This window comes from Athene cunicularia (genome assembly GCF_003259725.1).
Source record: "Athene cunicularia isolate RWA chromosome 4 unlocalized genomic scaffold, athCun1 chr4_part1, whole genome shotgun sequence".
Taxonomy (NCBI): Eukaryota; Metazoa; Chordata; class Aves; order Strigiformes; family Strigidae; genus Athene; species Athene cunicularia.
The window spans coordinates 23,462,167-23,486,635 of record NW_020799098.1 but is presented as its reverse complement, the minus strand read 5'-3'; the positions used below and the strand labels follow the sequence as shown (position 1 = coordinate 23,486,635).

The window sequence follows — 24,469 nt, the reverse complement described above, 5'->3', positions numbered from 1 at the left end:
TAAATCTGTCTTCATTAATTTTTTTGTTATCTCAAGAGAAGAATATCCCAATTTAAGTGTTTTAGTTAAGTAAAATTTCTCTTGGACTTACAGGACAGCACAGATCTTTAGGACCAAGAGATTCAAAGGTCCGGAGTCTGAAAATGGATGCCAGCATTTGGAGCAATGAACTTATTGAGGTATGTTGTGATATTCTAACTCTTTGTTTCATCTTGAAAGCTATTGCATGAATAATTGTTTATTGCTTTATTCACAAGGAAACTGAACATATAACTCCTAAATAACATGCTGCTGTTATAGTAAACTGGATGTTTCTGGGAATAATGTACCTTTGTGTCATTCAAAATACTCATTTGTTTTGATAACCATCTGTACAGTCTCTCTTAGTATATCTCCAAGCATCTAGGGTTTTTTTTTGAAAAAGAAATGAAATGCTTTTGGAGAGAGTAATCATGATGGGCAATATTGGGAAGGGGAAAAGAAAGGAAACTTCTCACTACCAGTTTAGTTGCTTGGGGTGTTAAAAATGGTGCTGATAGAGACTGTTGAGTCATCAGTATTTTCTTTAAAATGTACCTTAGTCTTATCTGACTTTTTACTGGTATTTTCTAACATGTACTAAAATATTATAACTGGTTAGCCTTGTAAAGTTTACTTGATTCTGATGGTAAATGATGACCACAGATTTTATTATTCATTTATAGATGACCATAGGCAGTGACTGAGAGAGGCTTCTGTCTCCTGCATGTGATTTTCTTTTCTTTATTAACTTTCTTTTACAACTTCTAGCGGCTGAAAACTATTTATAGGATAACTTCATATTCTTCATGCTCTTTTACTTATTTTTCTTCTTGCACATCATCTAGCTCTTTATCATTATTGGAAATAAGAGGGCAAACAGTTTTTGGGCAGGAAATCTTCCTCCAGATGAAGAGCTGCATATGGATGCCCCTGCAGAAAAAAGGCTAGCATTCATTACACACAAATACAAAGAGGGAAAATTCAGGAAAGCACCTTTTGCCTACAGAACCAAGGAACAGTTGAATAAGGTAATACTAGAATGGGTAAGCCCATACCATACCTTTTGTATTGGATTATATCAGTGTGCAATTTGGTCATCTTGTTAAACTGGTGAGAAAGAAATTTAGAAACCTGAATGACATTCTCACAGAATTGAATAAGGTTGTTTTGGAACCTTTACAGGACTCATTTAATGATTTCTTACTTCCTAGTTTTCCCTGTTCGTTTGTCTGTAGAAGGTTATGGTACCTATATGGTGCCTCTAAATGTCTTCCAGAGCCATCAATGAATATGGATCTTTATTTTTCTTCAGATGCAGACTTTAGGGATGCAGATTCACAATTGAGTTCTTTAAATTCCTTTGTTATGTGTTTTTCATATCCTATATCTCTAACATGTAACATTCCAGTACATTAGATGATTCAGTGTTATCAATGGTGCAAGTAGCTCATGTACACTTATGTAGTAGCTTGTAGCTAATTGGAAACAAGCTAAAATTAATGGTGAAGACTGTGTGTTCTCATAGTTTCCATTTACACATATAATACAAATTCTTTACAGTTATAAAGTGGAAAACGATAATTATAATTACCAATTTCTGTGTAATTTTTGATATCTCTTTGACTGACTTCTAATACCTGTTGATTTCGGACTCATGATTGTTCAGGGTTTATGAATATAGGAGAGTTTAACTGCATATATATTACAATGCCAATGCATTCAATTACATCAGTCAAATTGAAAGCCTCTGCAGAGACTGTGGGAAGGCAGTAACATTTAAAAGTTATTGTGGTTTGAACTAGAGAGATGTAATTTGTTTAGTATAATTGTGTAGCTACTTGTGGTTATAAGGTTTTGGACTAATATTTTGAAAGGAAAAAGATAAAGAGATTTGTTATGTTTATCTGTCTTCATGTATACAGAAATGAAAGGAGACTGATGTTTTAGGATGCAGCAAGATCTTTAAATCCCAAGGAAGATGATCAAGTATCAAGATACCCTAAAGAATAATTGCCTTATTGACTGTGATCACAGATTTGAAGGACTGTCTATGAATTTCAGTCTGTTTCATAGTAATAGAGTTTAAGGAACAAATCTTGTCTCTTTGGTTGAACTTTTAAGGTCTGAAATAATAAGATTTTTTTCTTTAGTGGTTTGGTGTATGAAGGAAAATGAGGGGGAATTATTCATATACACAAAAAGCTTCCCCTCCAGTTGTATTGATTCATGTTATCCTTTCCAAGTGAAATTTGTGGCCGCAACATCTTGCAGGGTTTGGGTTGATGATGTTTTCAGGTTTTCTTTTGTTGTTGTTGTTGTTGCTTTTTTTCTAAATTCAGACCATACTTTATGATTCCTGCTATTTCTCAGTGTTTATGGTCTTTGAAACTGCAGGGGAACTATATCGGAGGTGAAAGGATTTGCATCTAAATTACATGTACTTGTTGCCAGTAACTTTCTAATTTAAACCTTCTTATTTTTCCTCTCAATGATAAGGCCCTGTGTGCTGCCGTAGTTAAACAAGATGTCCTAGAAACTCTGATGTTGCTGTTCAGTGGGGCTGATGCTATGTGTGCTACTGGAGACCCTGTTTATAGTACTCCATACCTGTTAGCCAAGAAAGCTGGACAAAGACTGCAGATGGAATTCCTGTACCATAATAAGTTCTCAGGTAGGATAAATCCTCTTCGTTTTAATCTTCTGATTTTATATTGAGCAAAAGGAAAGGAAGGGGAGGAATTCAGAAGAAAAATTGGCGTTGAGTGAAACAACAGTGGTATAGTGGAGGGGAAGTTGTGATAGTGTTAACTGGATTTCAGCAAACAGGGTAATTGTGTACAACTTTTATTTTGCTCAGATATCAAGTTTAGGACTTAAAAAAATATTTAAAAAGACAGTGATGACCCATAGACCTCATACCCTTATTTATAACACAGAAAAATGTTGTCTGTTCTGCCAATAGTATCAGGCTTTTACAGAAAAGATGAGTATATACATTTAACATGTATCTCAAGTATTTATCTGAGGCTTCATTTTTTCTTAAAAAAATAATTAAATTGATATCTATCCCTACTGTACACAGACCTACCTGCTTTTTCACAAAATTTCCCCCTGAAATAAAACTCACCTCTTGAACCTGTAATGTGATTTATCCCAGCAAACTTTTTCACATCACAACTTCAGTTACAGCTTGGAGCATGCGATAAACTTTGGCCTTGAAAGTTGACAGTTCTGGTTGCAGCCTGTGACTGTTACGAGGTTCCTGAAAACAGAAAGCTATTCTTAAACAAACAAACAAATAAATAAATAAATAGCAGAGCATTGATGTGCCTGTATGTACATTTTGAAAGGGCTGTACAGTATCTGAAGCAGTTGTGGGAATTAAAGTTCACACGCAGATTTACACAGGAAAAAAAAAAAAAAAAGCTATACTATACATCAGCCAGCATTGTGGACAGACTTCTGGACCAACTTTCCATTGTCTTGTGCTTCTCTGTAAAGTAACACTGCATGGGCTGAACAACAAAAGTTTTAGTGGGAAACACTGGAATGGTTTGGGGCTTGCTAGGGCAAACATGGTACTTTTAAGTTTTGCCTGAACATTGCTCTATCACAAGTGCCAGACACTGGATTGTAGGATGTTGAGCTCCATCACTGTGCAAACATGCAGCTATGGGGTTTTTGCTAACTATGCTCTCAAGTAGTCCTAAGGCTACAGAGAGAGGTTTGCTTGTCTTGGCTCTGTCTTTTCTACTTTTAGCTTCCAGCTAAGGCAGCATCACCATGTGCTGGTGCTAGTGTGTGTTCTTTTCAGAGAAGTGGAGGTCATTGCAAGTTGGCAGGGATTCTCCAAATCATTGTCTGTCTGCTGCCAGAGTTGGTGGTAAACTTCTAGATAAGCCCTCGAGAGAAACAATTCCTTTCTGTTGAAGTATGATACATAAGAGACAAAACTAAAAGCTTAGTACACCAGAAACCCATATTTTAGATTACACTGGAAAGCAGTCGTAGACAATAGCAATGTTGTAACAAATGTGAGCAATGTGTTTTTTTGATTTGTAATAATTTTAATTTTAAAGATAAATCATTAAGATATATCTGTGTTGTAGTAAAGATATTACAAACCAACTATGTATCTAGAGATAAGTAGTTAGGAAGACCCTTAGAGAAATAACTGATACAACTGAAATTCTGTATGTTACTTACTCCTTTGTCTTTTAATAGATTTCCCAAACTACGATACTTGTTTTGAAACTGGTTTCTCTGAAGATTCTTTACATTCCACCTTTCTTTGTGAATTCTTATACAAAGTTTCTTCTAATAATGCTAAGCTGCTTACAGAGAAGAAATTAAAAGAAGGTATTTCACTTTTACATTATGCATTTGAATAATATATGAATATGTATGGTTTGGATGAATTTGGTTCTTTTTAACTTCTTGCATTCCTTTTTAAAAGATAAAATATCTTTGATATGACATATCCTCTTTTGATTCAGTTGATCTCTTTCAGATAAAGGAAATACTGATTGTCTTGATCTCTTTATTCAGTGGTTGACAGAGGAAAACTGAACTACTGAAAAATTATTCAGTTAACAACAGTTATTGATAAATAAAAAACACTTAGAAACACTTCTCACTTTAATTATATGTAGATGGATGATAATTGTCAAAAACTAGTTTCCATCTGAAATTGTAATATTCCAGAAATCATTTAAAAGTATCACTGACTTTTTAGTAAGAGTCCAAATGGCTAACCCCTAGGATATTTCTCAAGCTCACGAACTTTAAAAGTATTTCAAGTAGAAATGAGCACTTCCAACAACTTTACAACAAACTGAGCTTTGTGGGGTGAAAATGGGTGTACATCACAGTAGATATACGTGATTTTTTTTGTGTATATCAGTCTTCTGTGATTTTATTTTTTTTTTTTTAGATATTATAATTTTCTTAGCTGGCTTTTTTAATTTTCTTTTTTTCTCCTCAGTTGTGTTCCTTTGTTTTCTTATACTTAAGCAAACAAATGATATGGATTTTTAAAATCTGGGCTGATTTATGGTTGAGTTTATTGCTCCTAAAATCTTGATATGGCATCCTGTGTCAATACATACATATTTTTGTGTGATTATGTCCATGTTCTCATGGTGTATGCCTTTAAGATACTTAGTGGAGATAAACCATTGGGTGATGAACAGAACTAATGCCTGATCACAGGCATTTCCCAGCAACTTTGGAACTGTTAACAAAGATATCTGTTGTGGCAGAGGACAGCTGCTCGACAGGACTTCCTTGAGGATTGTTCTGAAACTTCACTGAGCTTATTCAGGAAGGAAAGGAATAACTGCACACCTCACTACTGCTTACTCTAAGTGCAGACCTTGTTTTCTGTGCTGTGGGTATCTATATTCATAAACAAACTTAAAAAATAAAAAGACCTCACTAATAGAAATAGGGAGCAGATACAAGGCAATACTACTGGTCTCTTCTAACACAGTGGTATGTTAGAAGTACCGTATAAGTTTGTAAACACCTGTATAGATTCAAGATTTAGCTATAAATGCTCACAGGTTGTCTTCTGTAGTGTTTTTTGGGCAGATGCAGTAGGATTAAGCATCACTAGTAGGGTGCCTTTAAAATATTTATGAAGAAAGCCCTCAGACAAGAAACAACTGAATTTTGACTGTCTTCCATCATAAGTTTTTAGAGGACAGAAATGAAGCTGCTTTGAAACCTTGTAGGCTATTGCATACCATTGCACTTACTACTTGGAGGAACATACAGTAAATGGAAAAGAACCAGATTTCCCTTAACTCAGGTTTTGGCCTTTGAAATTGTGATAGTGTCTTGCAGATGGTAGATGATCTGCTGTTTGTTTTTTGGGGGGATTTTTTTCGTGGTGTTTGTTTGCTTTGTTTTTGCATTAATGGCAAATTACCCATGTGTTTGTCAGGACTGATATTTCTGGGATGGATGCTTTACAGATACATAGGAAGACAGGCTTTCCTGACCATTTGCAGTTCAAAAAGACAAATGACAAATGGGACCAGGGAGGAAGATGTAATAATAACATCCTTTCAACAACAACAAAAAACCTCTGCAATTTTGAAATAGAAACTACTCTTGCCTGAGGGCAATAATATATCTCAGCCATGTGTAAGAAGTATTATGACAAAAGGGGTTTTTTGCTATTTAAAACATAAAACATGTAATCTTTTTTTTTCCCCTTCTATGTTGATTTTTTCTTCTCTACATCAAAAACTGTTTCTACCTTTATAAAATCTCTTTAATATGAAGTAATATGGGATATGCATATTGCACATTGTTGGGAATAGGTGGTAGTATTTCTTTATTCCTTCTTACTGTCTTTAGAAAATAATTTGATGATTACAGTACTAATGTGAGGGAGGTACAGTTTTGGATCCCTCCTCTGTCTGTAAAGATTCAAGTAAGAAGGTCACATTACCCCAAAAAGTGACCTAGCTGTTTAGTTCTAGAGAAGAGGAATAAGCTCTCCTATTGAAGCAGTTCTGACGCTGCAAATTGAGTTCTCACTGGGCCAGAGAGGGAGCACCATTCTCTCACTGGGGCTTACAGCACTTGTCTAAATTGTGGGCCCTGTCCCAAAGTACATTGGGCTTTTGATCTACTGATTTTTTTTTTTTTTTTTTTTTTTTTTTTTTTTTTTTTTTTTTTTTAATGCTATGTGTGGAAAGGGCTGCAAGCCAGAATCCTCTTAAGCTGTCTAACCATTAAACTAGAGTTAAGTTCTTCCTCAGTGTTACGAATCTCTGAGGCAGTTGTCAGCCTTGCTTTTGGTGCCAAGGGCTGAAAATGTAAGTGCTGTGTTTGTTGTCACAGAGAACATTTATCTCTTTTTGGGCTGAGCCCTAATGGTAAAAAGACACTAAAGAAATCATTCAGTGCTATGAATTGGGCCCAGGTTTTATAACAACTAGGTGGAACACCTGGAAATACAGTCCAGCTTTTCATTATGTGTGTTTCAGATAGTGCAGGAGAGAGTAAGCCAACTTTGTGTGTACTTCTTATTCTAGCAGCATCAGTGGCTTCACCAGGGGTGCATAACTTTTGAGGAAAGTTACTAATTAACATCTGTTGATGATCAGCAGGAAGAGAGCTCAAACACTGGTGCTCTTCTGATACAGTGTATCAAAAAGTAAAGGTTAGAGATTTAGTGGCTCAGGTTTGATTCTTTTTTCCTCTTTTTATAGTGTAAAAGGTTTTAAGGGGCCCTGTTAAAAGCCTTGATATTCCAAGATTGTCCTTGAGAGTTGTAACAGTTTAATGAAAATTGAAGCAGTGAGCTATTTTGTAGAATAGCCTTTGGGGGATGGGAGGGGAAAAGCTAGGAGACAAAAACCCCTAAGCAATCAAAATCTGTAAGTTTGGTGCTCAACTCCTGTAAACCTATACATTTTCAAACGTCTTATGTTTATTTTAGTATTTAAAACGTGTATTTAGATAGAATTAGATAGCAAGTAACATGATACAAATGAAGTAATGATAAAATAGTACCAAAATATTTATTAAACATGTATAGCAGAGATAGCAGAAAAACTAATTGGATGAAATATCAGATGTCGTACTAAGTAAATATTGGGTCAACTACAATACGTTTGGTTTCTTGCTCGATCTTTGTGGTTTCTTTCCAGAGCTGTTTTACCAAATTCTAACAAATACCGAAATATTTGCAGCTGTATAGGAGTTTTATGACTGTAGAAATTAAAAATATTTTCACTTTAGGCCTGCAGTGGTGGCAATAGATGCACTTCAAATTATATTCTAAGAACTAGATGTAAGCTAGAACGAATGCATGAATATTTTGAGTAGCAAATAGTCATTAATATGCTATCTTATGTGCTGCATTCATATTTTAGGTTCATAAGAGGGAGCAGACATTTGGTCTTAAATATGCCCAATAATACTTTTAAGTTGTTCTGCAGATTTTTTTTTTTTTTTTTTTTTTTTTTTTAAAGTATAGATGGCAATTACTAGATACACCAATATATCTTTTCAAAGTTATTTAAAGATAGAATTCTTAACTAGGTAATTTAACCATGCTCAACAACTGTAAATTGTTGCATGTTGAAAGCACCCTACAAATGTTCGCATTCTGTATGCTAGTGTTGCTAAATGAATTTACCCTTGCCAGGTATATGTGAGAATCGCAACAAGAGAGATCTCCAATTCATTCTAATGTGAACACACCATCCTGAAATGGCTATAGCTACCACCTGTCTACTATGTATCCGTTTATCTCCCCTCAATATAGAGGAATAAATTCTGTACAATATCATTACTACCTGGCACTTCGGCCTGCATCAGCAGAGAACTGAGCTCAACCGCTGATGTGCTGTTAGTTTTTCTGTTCTGCAGTTTGTCATCCTCTACTATTTTGGTAGTATATTTTAAAAAACTCAACTAATAATGCTAAATAACATGATTTCTGATAGTGTTTTCCTTGTGCTTTCTAGCAGCGTGCAGTGGATACAAGTTCTGGCATGTATGACACTGTTTTTTCTAGACTATTTGAAAGGCTTAAATTGTTTTTCTTGATCCTGTGACAGTGAGTGGACACCCAAGCCTTACCAATCAATGGAAAACAGATTGACTTGGTTTTGGCCTCTAGTTCCAGTAACATGAAAGAAAGAGTAGCCCTTCGTTGCTACCGCATATTCATTCGCTCGCTCACTTTGCTATCAGCTCTTGTCAGAATATATTGTTCTTGTAGCTTTCAATGTTTCTACCTTTATAGTGTCTTTCCTTTTTGCTTTCTTAACTCTATTCTGCAAACATGTAACATGAGAGTACTAACTCTTCCTCCATCAAGTTCCACAGCAAGTAAAAGCCCTATAAAATAGTAAAGTTAACTTATGAAATTATTTTAATATACTCATGTTATATTTGAAATACTCTTTTCTTAAATTAGTGTGTGTTAGAGTTTCTGTAGATTAAGTAGTATCAGCACAGACTTTGAATTCCTGGCGCACTGAAATCAATGCGACTGAGATTTCATCATAAATGTATTACTGCTACAACAGACTATGCATCCTGCGAGGCAGTTTCTATAGGAAGAGGTATTTTTTTATTATTATGCCAACTGACTTTTCTATTATTTCTTTAATCACAGATTGCAACAGAAGATGGTGCACTTTGGAAAGTGGCTTTCTAAGCTACTATGAAAATGATAAAACTACCACTCCCAGTGGTATGATTGACATCAGTGAAGTTATCTGTCTTGTAATGCACAAGTCAGACTTCTTTTTAAACAGAGGGTAGGTTCCAGAATTAATTTTTCAATAAACAAACACAGGTATTTCAAAGATTTTATTCTGGGTTTTCAGAGCTCTTCAATTGTTGCTCAATTTTGAATATGCAACTTAGAAAAAAGCAGAATTGTTTTATGTTAACTTCAAGAAATAAGTGCTAAGTGGTATTTGGGGATTTTAGTTTTTTATAGTGATATAATGAAAATGTTAGGGTAATTTAAAAGGGCAGCATAAATTAGATACATCTGTTTCTTGTTAAAACTGTAATGTATATTCTCAGTGCTTAAAAGGTTACATGATGATAAATTGAACAATTAATACTAATTTTTCTTTCTGGGATTGACCTCTGCCTCAAGCCAAAACACTTGCTTTGTTTCTTCCTTATAATAATACAGTAGATTAGAGTTCTCCACAATGCTTTTGGTTTTGGTCACATATCTATCTGTCTTTGAAATCAATTCTTTGTCCTGCAGCTGAGGACACTGTGTTGAACATTGTGTTAGTTTGAAGATACCAACTTTTTTTTTGAGGTCTTGTTTTTCTTTTATAACTCTCAATATACATTAAAAACAGCACATAGAGATTGAGCTAAATCTGAGTTGCATCTCAGTAGTAGTTGTTACTAGGACAACATTTTTGTTTAAACTCTAATTTGGATCTGTCTAACAAACTCCATAAGACTTCCTTTTAAATTCCTTTATGTGTGTGTATATAAAATAGCAAGATCTTTCTACAGTATAATACTGTAATGCATGTATTTACAGATCAAAAGTGTCTGCAAAGAAAACAGCCTATTCAGTAAGCTTCTAGAAAGGGTAATGGGAAGAAAGGACTTCAGTTACTCCAGAGGTAAAGGGAGTTCAGAGGGGAGAAATCCTGAAACATAGTGATGCCTCAATCTTCTATAAAATACAGTGGAGATGGCCTTCACAGTTCTGCAGTAGCATAGCTTCGTGATATCCAGAAAAAAGAAAAATACCACTTCTTTTGTCATCGAATATAATGTGTTTCCTGCTAGTTCTCCAAATGGTTCCACTTCAGGATAATACCTAAATTAAAAACATGTTGGCTGAATACTTCACTTTTAGGGAATGACTAACTTCCTGCTGTGATTTACCTGCAAATGGTAGAAAACTACTCAATTTTCATAGAAGTGAGGAACTTATCTAGATTTGGTATTTCATGTAATGAAACAATTGGTCCTCAAAATGTCTATTTTATTAGTCAGAATTAAGTATTTACATATAGTTTTCAAAGCGGTTGTTGAAAATGAGAGAACTGACTCATATTCCATTCTCCAGATTTAGTTGAATCTCCAGCACTGAAAGGAAAAAGCACATCTATTTGTATTCTAGGGAGAGGTCACAAATGAAATCATACTATAAATTGGTGAATCATAATTTGTAAGTTAAAGAGTGACCGTAAGTCCAACAAGATATTTACTTTTCAAATTCCACACCAATTTCAACTGGTTTGTTGTTTGTTTTTTGTTTTGTTTTGTTTTGTTTTGTTTTGTTTTACTTTTTATTATTCTTATTACTTGACTGTTAAAAATGGAAAAAACCCCAGGAACTACACCCCCAAAACTTTTAAGAACTTCTTGAGCTACAGCAGCTTCAAAGGGTAGTCATAAACACAACAGAACCAAACTCTTCTTGGCGGTGGCAGGTGATACGAAGAGTGGCAGTGACCACACATTTCACTTCAGGAGATTCAGGGTGGATGATAGGAAAAGCCTCTTCATTAGAAAGGGTGGTGGAGAACAGGAACAGCTTGCTGAGAAAAATAGTAGTTTTCATCCTCGAAGGTTTTCAAAGCTTTTCATTGCTGTTCTGATCTATGGTTAGTGATAGTTCTGCTTCGAGCAGGTGATTAAACCAAGTGACATCTAAAAGTCCCTTTGAACCAAGATTTCTGTGATTCTGTGGTACCTTGTGTCCAACTTCTCTTTCAATGAGTTGGTCTCCTTATGTTAAACCTAACCAAAATTTTTTTAATTCATCACAAAAATATACTTGTTGAAATCACATGAACATGCAAAATCAAAAAATTACCTGTGAGTTATAATGACTATATGTAAACATTTTATTAATTTCAAAATTACTGAAAAAACTATTATGTAGTAGTCTCTAACCATGTATTATTGACCTGAAAAGCACTATGATCATGTTGTGTTATAAAATAATCGGTCGTTAGCTGGGTTGTGCTTGTAAAATAGGAGGAGAAATGCAGATAGATTCCATTCCATAGATATGAAATAATGAAAAAGTAGAGAGAGAAATGGGACCCTTGTGTGTCTACTGTTATGAAGACTAAATACAGCTGCTTTTTTCCATTGCTTGCTTTAGGGACATCTTTACTTTTGAAATCTACTTAATGTCAGAACGTGTTTTTCTATTTGGAGCTGAAAGTGCATATTCACAAAGAAAATGGACTTGGGCAATAGCGAAGGTAATACTGATAATTATCTTTTCCAGTTAGGCCAGAAGCCTTTGCACAAAGAATAGTCATTGGTAGCTTAAAATCCTCTAAGAAGCCATTCTTGATGAATACTGATTAAGCTTGTGTGTAAAGGTTTCTTCTGTTCAGGAAGAAATAACTTCTGTGATTTAATGTTTGAAATAAGATAATAAAATAAAATGGAAAAGGTATTGAAGTAATATTTTAATGCTGACCTTAAGAATATGTTAAAGGTTCTCTAGTATAAAGACATATGAGTTTATTTCAGCTAAGTTGTTTATGGTTCCAATTCTGTCATTTGCTGAAGCAGAATTCATAAAGCAGTACTGTATTTTATACAGTACCAAATGGTAATAATCACACTATTAATTAAATCAATTTTAGTTTAAAAACCAAAAATATTTGAATTCTGGTGTATGAATGGAAAAATATGTTATACTTGATTTTATAATTTAAATTTAGTGTATATATGGGTTTATGAATGATAAATCTGAAAGTCTTATTTTTTTTTTACTGTGGCTTTCATCCTTGAATCTTATAGATTTGCCATGTCTTGATTTTTTTTTTTTTAGGGGAAGAGGGTTTTTTTTCTTCATCTGACTCACCCCATTTTCTTTGGTAGCATTTTGTTCCCCCTGTGGCTGAATGCTTATTAGAGAGAGACTGTGACCTGATTGGACAGCTATACTACAAAGATTGCCAGAACCTGGATCAGTGGAGAAAAGGCTGGTTTGCTATAGAGAAGTCAAGCCTTTATTTTTGTCTTGAAATCAAGAATGCTGAAGAAGATTCCATATATCTAAGGAGATTGCAAGAACTAAGTAAGAATTTTGTTTAACATCTAGAAGTCAGGAAATACTGTACAGAATTATTTCACTGTTAAGGACATTTCTATTACATTTAAAGTAAAAAACATTAGGGAGCTCAGTAACTATTCCTTTGCATGAGCCAGATGCTCTTCCAACTCTCATCTGAATATGGAGTTGATAAAGTTCTATCTTGGATTTTTTTCCCTACTTAGTGGCACACGCTGGAGAGGCTTTTTCACAGCTTCATAATGAATGAAGACAATTTTTGTTTCACTTGCAGCAGTATCTTTCTTACAAGAGTACAGAATTGAATAATAACATATAACCTTTTGGGATTATTGTCTCATATTTTTGACAGGGTAGAAAAGCTCACTGTAGAACGTGTTCTTGAGATGATTGACAGGACTAGTTTTAAAATACTCAAATGTACTGAAAAATAATAATTCTCTTGGAAAACTATTTCACAGACATAGACTTTTATTTTTATCTGATACTAAAAATATTCTTTGCTCAATATCATGATGTGGAAAAGTAAGCATATTTATACAAATGGTCTTCTATGACCAGTTTTATATCATTGTCTGCAATTATTCTCTGAATCTTCTTTAAGCATATCTGCCCTATTTGTTTTTATATTGAACAAGGCAATATGTTATGTAGAAAAGAAGAAATAATTCGAGATTTTATATTAAAGTAACATAGAGAAGACAATTTAGCTCTTTATTGATGATCCCCTTTGTAACTGCTGTCAGATTGTGTACTGTTTTGCAGGAACTTGCCTAAATGCCATTGGGCTTTCTACTGTTTATTTACTGCCGCCTTACATTTGCTGTGAAGGTGGTTTTTAATCAGGGGTATTTTTATGCCTCTAGCTATTTTTAACTTGTGAATACTTTTTGATCTTGATTCAGAATTAAAAAGTTAGGCAGTATGAGAACTGTTTCTGATATTAGTTTTGATAATTCAACTGTAATTGCTCCTACCCTAATCATATGAGCATCCAAAATCTATTTATATCTCAAATTGTCGTAGTTTAACCAGGCAGACAGATAAACACCATGTAGCTGCTCGCTCAATCCCCCCACTCTCTCAGTGGGATGAGAGAGAAAATTGAGGGAAAAAAGTAAAATTCTTGCATTGAGATAAAGACAGTTTCATAGGACAGAAACGGAAGGGGAAATAGTAATAATAGTAGTAAAAGAATTAGAATATGCAAATCAAATGATACACAATGAAATTGCTCACCACCAGCCAACCAATACCCAGCCAGTTCCTGAGCAGCATCCCTTGGTCAGCTTTCCCCCTAGTTTATACACAGAGCATGATGTCATATGGTGTGGAATATCCTTTTGGCCACTTGGGGTCAGAAGTCCTGGCTGTGTCTCCTCCCAGCTTCTTGTGCCTCCCAGCCTACTTGCTAGTGGGGTGGTCTGAGAAGGGGAAAAGTCCTTGACTTAATGTAAACACTGCATACAACTAGCAACAACTTAGCAACTGCATACAACTTAGCAACACCCTGTGATCCGAGCCCATCTACATGTTGCATCTCTTCCTTGACAGCCTGAGGAGTCATGGGCTATAAATAATTCACCCTTGTGTTGCCAGTCCAGATCCACTTGAGCCATTTCAGTCTTAGCAGCCTGATCCACCTGCTGGTTGTTTTGATGTTCTTCAGCAGCCCGCCTCTGGGGTACATGAGCATCTACGTGATGTACTTTTATAATCAACCCAAGCAGCAATATCTTGTCATAGTTCAGCAGCCCAGATGGGTTTACCTCTGCATTCAAATGAAACACACATTAGCTTGTGGTTGAATTTTGGTTTTGATTGGTTAGATTTTTAAGTATTAGTTGTATAACAGAATTATATTTCTTGACATTATATTATATCCATACTCTTCTCTTTTCTTTCATTTCTGGTTTACCCAGATTAAGTCTGCTGCACTACTAAGACTGAATTATGTAACTGAAACTTGCAAAACAATGAATCATCAGTGGAAGTATATGTAGTCACTTACCTTCTTGATATTTGCCTCAGTAAATATAAATGAGGCAAGGAGTATATGATACAAATCCATCATATAGCATGCATCAGAATATGTTTATTGAAGTTCATTGTTATTCAGGACTTTACTGTCTTTGGGAATTAGTTGAGATAAGGTGTGGATTATCTATAAAACCTAAACTTCAAAAGAATTAACTTTTAAGAATTTTTAATTAGTAAACAGCTTACATTTTTTTTTTTTTTTTTTTTTTTTTTTTTTAGTACAGTGCATAGAATAGTTTTAAAAGCACTGTTTCTTAAAACTATCCACATGTATTTTCTGTATTATGTATAGGTGTTTTTCAGGGAGCTTTTTTAAACAGGAATATCATAAGACAACAAAAAGAAGGGTGTCAATGACCTTCACTATATAACATACAACTCATGTTATGTTACTGTAAATATTTGCAGCCATTAGGTTTCAAGTAAATGAATGGATTAAAAAAATCCATCTTACTTCTGAATCATTATGTCTTCTAAAACTTCTATTTGCAAGTTTGATTTTAATATAATAAAACACTGTAGCATATTTTCACATTAAAAAGCACCTGTTTAACTTCTCTTATAATTTTCTGTATTGTTTGCTTGTAACTGTGTGTTGTAGTATTTTGTAGAGTTTTGTTTCTATTATCAGCAGTATTCTTTATTTGAAATGTTTAAGAATTCCATGCTCCTTTTGTCACTGAAGATAATTTTGAAAAAAAAATTATATGTCCATGCATGTATGTGTCTATATGTATGTGTCTGTGTAGATCATATGAATATGTATGTATTTTCTTTTCAGCAATCAGTAGTGTGATGCAAAATGGAGAGAAAATAGATGTCCTGCTGCTCGTTGAAAAAGGAAGGTAAATTTCCCATCTGAATGAAGCTTTGATCTGCTTTGATATTGATGTCTTAGAATTCTTGCTGATCAGTCATGGAGCTTTTTCACTTGCAGTTGCTAGAGAGGGAAAATTTGCAGACTTTTTAAAGGAGTGAAAGTCTTTGTGTATTAATTATGTTTTATGTCTGTGTCAGGAAATGCTAACAAGTATTGCTTAATTAAAAGCAGTTTTCCCACTGAGAAAATTATTCCCAGTCAGATTAGTCTGACAATAGCAGTTTCTTCAAAAGGACCTAACTTTTACCCTCTGAAGAAAGAGTACCTCTTCAGAGCATTTACCACTTAGTTCTCCATTTTTTTATCGCTTCCCAGAATTCTGTGTCTCAATCTATCTAGGTCAGGATTGAGAGAGTATGTGTGAGCCCCCTGGTTAGTCTTACTGTTATGTCTGATCTCAGTTAACAACATACTAGGTAGAAAAAAACATACTTGTGAAGCAAACGTGATCCATATCTGCTCCCAAGTAGGTAATACTCTGCTGAGATGACTCTGTCAAATATGGTAATATGGGAGTTTGAAACTTGAAGTGAGATAGGGTATTTCTGCCTTATATGTGGATACAAATTTAAAGATTAAAGTAATATTATATAAAAAAAAAATTATTCTGTAATAGGTTGGAGTTTTTTTTATTTCAGTGATAGATTATTGGGCAAACGTTTGTGTAAGAAGTGGTGCAGTGTTTACAGTCTTTGTAACAAGCCCAAAATAGGTTAATAAAGGAAGATTGATTTTCTGTTTGGGGAAAAAAAAAAACCAAACCCAAACACACAGATAGCTTTGACATCTCTTCAGAGTTGGAGAAACCTTCTGGAAGAAACTCATTGTAACTTGTGTGTTCTGAAATTTAATGCTTCTTGAGATACTGTTTAAGTTCCAGAATTCAGTAAGGTGATGCAGATCAAAAACAAACACTTTTTCTGGTTGTTTTTTGGTTTTGGGTGGTTTTTTTTTGTGGTGGTTGGTGTTTTTTTGGTTTTTTGTTTGTTTGTTTGTTTGTTTGTTTGTTTGTTTCTCCTGAAGAAGCATATTAAAAGATTCAGCATTAAGTAAGCTGCATAGAGCAACCAGGGAACCAGAGGTATCCTATTCAAGATGCAGTCCAGTAGATGAAAACAAACTGTGCATCTAATTTCAGAGCTATCACTGCTGAGCAAAACTTCTAGCTCCAAGTCAGTTTTTATTATTTCTTCATAATAATATTTATGTCAAGTGAGGGTAGGTTTTCGCTGAGCTACTTTAATAATTTAATGGAAATTCTGTACTATTTGGAAATAATTTCAATGGGGGCACTGGCTGATTTGTGGTGGCCATGAATAAGTTTAATTTTTCTTCACTGAAGTCTGCCATAAAGCATTTAAATGCATAGGGTTCACATTATCTTAACCATAAAAGCCATATGGGTATATATGCTTTGGCATAGTGATTCTTGCTTAGGATATTACTCCCAAACTATCCAGGTGTTCAGCACAGTTGCATGATATTGCATCTTGCAGTGATAAGAAATTTAATATATGTGTGTGGAAAATGATTAAGTATAAAATCATCCTCATCTTTAGACTTAATTATTGTAAATGGAAACAAAACCAGCAGTCCTCTTTGTGCCCCTTCACACCTCAGATAAATGAATTAATACCTTTGAGGCGCCATCAGCATCAACAAAATAATGCATCATACTTTCTAGGTTTTCCTATTTGTCTGTTATTTTATAGCAGTGTTTGTCTAATGCCACCTTTGGCATAGATTGATGATCACTTGGAAGAGACCCTATATAATAATCTATTGACAACTTTCACATTGATTTGTTAGTCACTTAAAACACAGGGTAAATGGTAAAAAAAAAAAAAAAAAAAAAAAAAAAAAAAAAAAAAAAAGTATTGGTATTGCAAGAATGAACAAAACAAGATTTTTCCAGAATTAAGAAAAGTTTGAAAAAAACAAAATACCACCCCCCCTTCTTTGGATAAAGAAATAAATGTGATCAGTGTCTTACAATATCTTTCTAAATTTCGTTAGAAGAAATGCTTAAAACACCTTGAGTAAGCTCATACTGTACTACTGTACTGTTAGTTTTGTTACTGACTTCAAACTAACTTCCCATTACTTACAGATATGTATGCCTTTTTTTCCAAGTCTCAGTTATTGAATTGATTAAATAGGGAAAATAATGCATTACATGTATCATATATCTTTTGCTTTGACACATTTTTCATTGGCTACTGTGGGCAAAAGAATGACTTAGGTTGTTACAAACTGACTTAAGAGTGATTTCATATGCAAGTAAACAGTTTCAGAACTATAAAAACTTCCAAGTCTTAGTGCTGAAATAATTATAATGTAATAAATCTAAGAATTCTGGACCTTCGAAATATTTAATAAATTTATGTGTATGTTAAATTCATGGGGTACATAAATTTAAAGTTCATCTGATTCATAGCTACTCAGAGGAAGCGTTTAGAATTGATTTTGGGCTGCAAGGTGCATAATGCTATCCAGCTTGTATAAAATACAAGAATTCAGAAAGAATACTATCAAAAGTCCTGTGAGATTTTTCTGAAGTAGCTTAGATATGGATACACTTGTCATGTTTTGAGCCCAGAGGGAAACTGAGCATTGTGCAGCTAGCTGTTCACTCACCTCTTCCCCCTCAGGAATAGGAAGGAGAAGATAAAGGAAAAAAACCTCAGGAATTGAGATAAGAACATGGAGGGATTACTCACCCATTATGGTCAGAGGCAAAAGACAGATTCATTAGGGGAAGAAAAAGAACATCACTTTAATTCAAACACTAACAGCAACAACACCTAACAGACAGAGTAGGACAGTGAGAAGCATTAGCGCATCTTAAAAAGACTTCCCCCAATGCTTCCCTTCTTCCTGGGCTCATTTTTATTTGCTCTCTACCTCTTCTCCTGCAGTGCTTCACAGGGCAGGGAATGGGGTTATTGTCAGTTCAGTGCTCCTTCCTCCTCAGAGGGAGGCTTCCTCGTGTTCTTCCCTGCTCCAGAGTGGTGTCTCTGTCACAGGAGACAGTCCTCCATGAACTTTCTTTGATGTGAGTCCTTCCCATGGGCTGCAGCTGTTCCCATGCTGCTCCAGCATGGGTGCCTGCTGCGTGTTGCAGTCCTCCCAGCACTGAACTACAGCAGTGGGGTCTCCTTTCCACAGAGTCCCAGACTTCTTCAGGCAGAGCCGCTTGCTCCATCTTGCTCCTCCATGGGCTGCAAGTGGGCATCTGTTCCACCATGGACCTCCATGGGCTGCAGGGGCACAGCCTGCCCTCTCGCCACAGGCTGCAGTTTGGGTGTCTCTGTTCTGGTGCACCTCCTCCTCTTCTTCCTTCATTCTTCCACTGACCTTGGTGTTCACAGAGGTGTCCTCCTTGCAACTCCTACTCACAAGTCCAACTCCTCCTCCCAGATTCCCCTTCTTAAATATGTCATCACAGAGGTGCAGCCGCCATCACTAATTGGCTCAGCCTTGGCCAGTGATGGGTCTGACTTGGGAGCCAGGGGAGCTTTAAGAAGCTTTTCACAGGGGACCACTGCTGTAGCCCCCTCCCCCGCTATCAAAAAGCCAGCCACACAAACCCAGCACAAGTCCACTCCTGCCCCTGTTCCCCTGCCAGCTGCTTCCTCTACCTTGTTTTATACTTAGCAACTTGGTTTTCATTTATTCTCTGACACATTCATCAAAAGAAGATACCAGCTCAGAATTAAGAGGTTGTAATTATACTATACATTGCAAAGTAATAGCATATCATGAGAGGCTGAACCAGGCTAAAATATTTTCAAAGCAAAAAGACTTTCTCTTTTGAAGATGGTTGGATTTTTTTAAGATCAGTGTACTTCCTAAATTTTCACAATAATCCCAAACTTTCTCTAATTCTAGATTTTTTTTTTTCAGATCTCAAAGTTATTTCATGTTTGTCTTTGGGTATCTTTGCTAAAGTAAATTAGAAAGCAAGACACTCCCTTGTGTAGCACCTGTTGAAATTTTCCTGCACTCTGATCTCTGTTGGAACATATTGTCAACCTGTTAGAACTATCTCCAACCCAGCTGGAAATCCTGACTTCTCACAACACTGTTTTCTTAAGCCATAATCAGACGGTCATTCACCCTCTCTTATGTTCTGCTTTCATAGTTAAAATGCTTCTTGACTTCTTGCTAGAAATGGCAAACCATTTTCCAGATTTCTGCATCTGATACTTCTCTCTGTCACGTAGAGATGTCCTCTGATTTGCTTCATATTCAGTTTGGATTTTTTCCCCTTTAATCTCTCCTATTTGTAAAATTCCTTAAGTGACTGGTGATACTTGGTCTCTTGTTGCCATCCAAACAAGTTGCATAGTAGATAGGGGAAGAAGCTACTCCTGGGGTAGTTCAACAGAAGCCAGCAGAGGGATCTGTACACTGAAGAGAGGAAAGGTGTCTGAAAACAACTGTATACAGTAATTTTAAACTATATCTTCTCACTACAAAACATAATGCAAAATCTCTAAACTTTACAGAAGAAGAGTTGTGCAGTTTTTTTTTTTTTTTTTTTTTTTTTTTTTTTATCATTTAAGCTCTCTCTTAGGTGAATGTTTTCAGACCATACTGTAATCCAGATGGTGCTTCTTTTTTTTTTTTTTCCTTGCTACAGTTTTCTTGTAGTTAGCTCTTTCTTATTATAGATAATAAGCCTTCCCTACATACTGGCACAATTTCCCTATGCTGATGGTTCATTAATTACAATGCTTTCTTCTTAACCCTTTGATTACAGCAGTAAGATATGAGCACAAAATTCTAGAATCTAGAAATAACCTGAACATAAGACTCAGAGGAATGAAAGGACTTGTGCTTCCAGGATGATGTGATGGATATAAGACCCTTAATATCCTGTGAAGAAATATTGCTGACCTTTGTTATATATCTGTAATTATTAGTGGAATTTCCATGCTTTAGTTGCAATTTGATTATTCTGATATAATTTCATAACATTATCATACCTTCTTGGTACCTCTGTTTTCAGATTATTAGAATCACTTGAACATTGCTGGCGGGCACTGAGTTCTGCTGATGTCTGTTTCTCACCCTTCTTCCCCCCAATCCTTACCCAGAATCACTTAGTATCACTGCTTTCCCAACGCAGAGTTGTGCAACAAAGCATAGCTAAAGCTAGTAGACTTTGCAAGATGGGTTAAAGATAAGCCTTTGCGCTGTCGTCGATGAAGTGTGCTCATGTATGTTGTTTGTCTGGCTACTGGTGTGGAAGGATGTGATGATAGTCCACAATAAAGTTGAAAAGCTAACGGTATCCTCCTTGATGTTGAGACCAGGTGATCTTGAACTGCTGTAGTCATTTGTGCCAATCAGTTGCCTCAATTCACTAAGGCAGAAATCTACCTTGGCGGGCCTTATTGTTTGTTTGAGTACATAAATTATTAATGTCTTGGGTATGGACTGTATGTGCCCAAGCACTTAACAAAGCAAAACCTGCCATTATTCACTGTGTAGTCACTATTGCTAACTATTTGTTGTGAAGTATCTTCTTTTTATCCATTTTTTGGACTGGAAGAAGTAACACATGCATAAACATACCGTAGAAGGCACGGAATTTATATTGTAGGAATGCATTTCAGTTCAGAGTGTGCAAGGTAGTTGTTATTCTGCATGATAGGTAGATCTTTGTAAACATTATAGTAAAATTTCCTTCAAACATGGTTACTCCTATAAGCTTAAAAGTATTCTTGACATTATGTTGTTCAGTTTTGTGGTACGTGGGACCCTTCAGCCTGTGTTTATATGCTTAATCTTAAGCCTTGCATTTAGTATAACTTTATATTTTAATAATAGCAATTAGTTCAGTGAGAAATACATGTATTTGTTATTAGTACTGTCTCTGAAAACTGGAAGAGATGATGTCATTGACATGAAAAGCAGAAGCTAGATCTGAAAAGTTGTCTCTATTACTTCATTAAGTTCTGTAGACTTCTGCTCTGCTTTGAGGAAAGTTCTACTTTTCTGCTGTTAACTGTTTTCATACCACCTTCCACGTTCATGGAGATCAACAAATGGTTTCCACATAGGAAAATATGTTGTTATGTTTGGCTGAAACTGTTAGAATTAGAAGAAATGATTAAACTTCTTATTCCTACATTGTTGTATGTTTTTATGATTTAAATGTATGCTGGCTGTGCCCTCTGTCAAAAATACTGTGGTTTGAGATGAGCTTTCTAAGCCACTTCCACAGTAAACTGACTAAATTCTGAACTGTGTCTGGTACTGGTTTCATTTCCTTTTCTCCCTTCTTCTTTTTTATGGTGTTGTGGTAAATGCTAAAATTGCTTCTCTAACTTGCCTGACTTTCTTTAGGTGACTGAGATTCTTGACCAAGCAAAATTAATAATTTTTTGGAAAGTAATTAGTTACCTTCTATGAACAAACTGAGTTCCATAATGGCATCAAGTTCTTTCACATTTATATTTTTTTAAGACAAAAAATGACAGTGTTGGTGCTATAGGGCTGCTACTTAAACAGATATCCCATTTTCTTTGTTAATTATTAAGTAACGTCTTCCTCTGTAATTTGAGTTTAACTCAACAGCTTTTCAAGTTTTAGAAAACAATGAGACTATCATCTCTTGGTAGTTCTGATACTTCTTTTCTAATGTGATGCACTGAGGGGAAGATGGGAAGATTCATAGAGTACAAGATGGTCTTTTTCACATAGTTTAGCTAATTCATATATCAGAACAGTTGACTGACAGGCACATGATATAGACTTTCATATCTCTGTGATAAATACAGATAAATTCAAATTACATTTGAAGTTCAATGCACTACTGTATTTCCTCTCTCCTCCTCTGCTACTGATTCATTCATATACAGCAGAGTTGCCCTTTTCTTGTTTAGAATATTTTCACATTACAGTATGCTGCTTCCTGTACGTCTCATAATTCTTTAGGTAACAAAAAATAATATGTTGAGAGTTCAATTTATCGTTTTGCATAATACTGTAATGCAAATTCACCTGTTCTGCAGGGAAAATAAAACCACAGTAACATGCATATGTGTGTACATCTCTTGTCTTGGGAAGAACCATAAATCTTTTATAAGTCATAGTCCTAATCTGCTGATCTGTGAATAGTAGTACTAAAGGGATAGTGTAACGTGCACTGTCAGACTCTCTTCCAGTCAGTTCAGACTTTTTCATTTCTTCTTCTCTGTGGCTACAGCAATACTCGAGGATGTTGGAGTGATGTGTTGCTTTGGAAGCCATTGGTTGAGAACCGCCCATGTAGGATATCTGTTCTGACAGGTCTTCAGAAAATGGCTGACAGTATTGAATTAGGCACACTCATTTTGCTGTAAAAACTTGAGAGCTTTATGCAAACTATTGTCCTTTCTTAATGGAAGAGAGAGGCTGAGTGTTTCTACTAGCCAGGCATGTATGGTGGTTAATAGGACTTTTGAAGTCATGAAGTAGAGACTTTTGAAAAAAGCAGCTCTAACTAAGCTGAAGTATTTGTGTTTCCTACTCTGCTGCTGAATGGCTAAGTCTGTATGGTGGATCCTGAGAATACTTCAGATCCTGGGTCTGTGCATGTACCTTGCATCCTCACTTCCTATCAAGATACAAATACTAAAGGGAAATGTTTATAAAAGCAAAATTTTAAGATGTTATTAAAAAAAAAAAAAAAAAGAGATTATTCCATCATTATATAAAATGTTTTTTTCTAAATAAAATAATCAAAATTAATATTTGTTTATATTTGGATGAAAGTATTTTCATAGAAGTTCAATAGAACATTTTAACTTTTCTTAATTAGTTGTTGTCATTAAAGAAAAAGAATCCCTTACATTTCTTTAGTGGGAGACAAAAGAGTATGTATGTAGAAAGTTTGTTTGCTCTTTTAACACTTAAACCAGTTGTTTATTACATACATGCATATGGGTGGACATACACTCAAACTTTTCAATTTTGGCACTGTCTCTTAGAAGCCTGCCTGTCAGGGTAAACGAAGGGATGATTTCAGCGTGTTTAAATAATAAAACCAGGACAGGGCCATGCTTTGAGATGAACAGGTAATTAAAGTGTTGCTTTAACTCACTTTACCTCAACTCTTAGTTTTATCATACATTTTGCTTAGCTGTGTGATTTACTGAGCTGATCATTTTGATACATGTGTAGGAGGGAAGTTCAATATGTTTCAGCTCCTCTACAGAAGTGGGAAGTGATGGGGAATGGAGAAGAAGGAAAGCCTTTTCCATGTTGAAGGTTGTCTCTCATTCTCTGTTTCCTGCTTAGCTGTGGACTTGGATTTATTAATGAACAATATAGGAGCAAGACTAAATAAGAGTATTTAAAATGTTGGTCAGGTCCTTTCAAAGGCCTGTAACAGTGTTTGTGGATCTTTTTTCATTTATTTTGAGAGTGCAGGTACAAATGTAGTTGGGGGAGAAAAAAAAAAAAAAAGATGCTGTTAACAAATAGCTACCACCACAGCTTTATGTGGTTGAAGGTGCCTTGATGTCTTATTCTAAGTAGTTTGTTTTTTTTCCAGACATCTGCTATGTTGCTGTAGTACAATAACATCACTTTTATATTTCTTTCCTGCATTCAAAATATTTTTATACTTTTCAGAACGCTATACATCCATGGCCATACGAAGCTGGATTTCATGGTCTGGTATGCTGCAATTGAAAAAGCAGCAGGTACAGATGGTAATGCATTACAAGATCAGCAGCTCAGCAAAAATGATGTTCCTATTATAGTGGACAGCTGTATAGCATTTGTTACACAGTATGGTGAGTATAGTGGCTTTTATCCATCCTAAGATCATTCGTATAATATCTAAGCCCCCACACCATCAGATCTTATTGAATGAGTTTATGTATTATGTAAAACAATACCCTTCGTTAGCCTCTCCACTCTGAAGCGATTATGAAGTACGCTACCATGCATCTGAGAATGGGCAATTTGGG

General features: G+C 35.2%; 1 protein-coding gene across 1 annotated transcript in view; it reads left to right on the top strand.

Annotated features, from left to right (window-relative positions):
• The window catches only part of ARAP2 (ArfGAP with RhoGAP domain, ankyrin repeat and PH domain 2), a 131,250-nt gene that overhangs the window by 59,386 nt on the left and 47,395 nt on the right, over positions 1-24,469 (top strand). Inside the window, exons 11-19 of the mRNA XM_026847313.1 lie at positions 94-179; positions 867-1,049; positions 2,518-2,692; positions 4,246-4,380; positions 9,167-9,311; positions 11,654-11,756; positions 12,388-12,586; positions 15,402-15,465; positions 24,129-24,292. Of these exons, the coding sequence (XP_026703114.1) occupies positions 94-179; positions 867-1,049; positions 2,518-2,692; positions 4,246-4,380; positions 9,167-9,311; positions 11,654-11,756; positions 12,388-12,586; positions 15,402-15,465; positions 24,129-24,292 (1,254 nt within the window). The remainder of the gene's footprint in view (positions 1-93; positions 180-866; positions 1,050-2,517; positions 2,693-4,245; positions 4,381-9,166; positions 9,312-11,653; positions 11,757-12,387; positions 12,587-15,401; positions 15,466-24,128; positions 24,293-24,469) is intronic.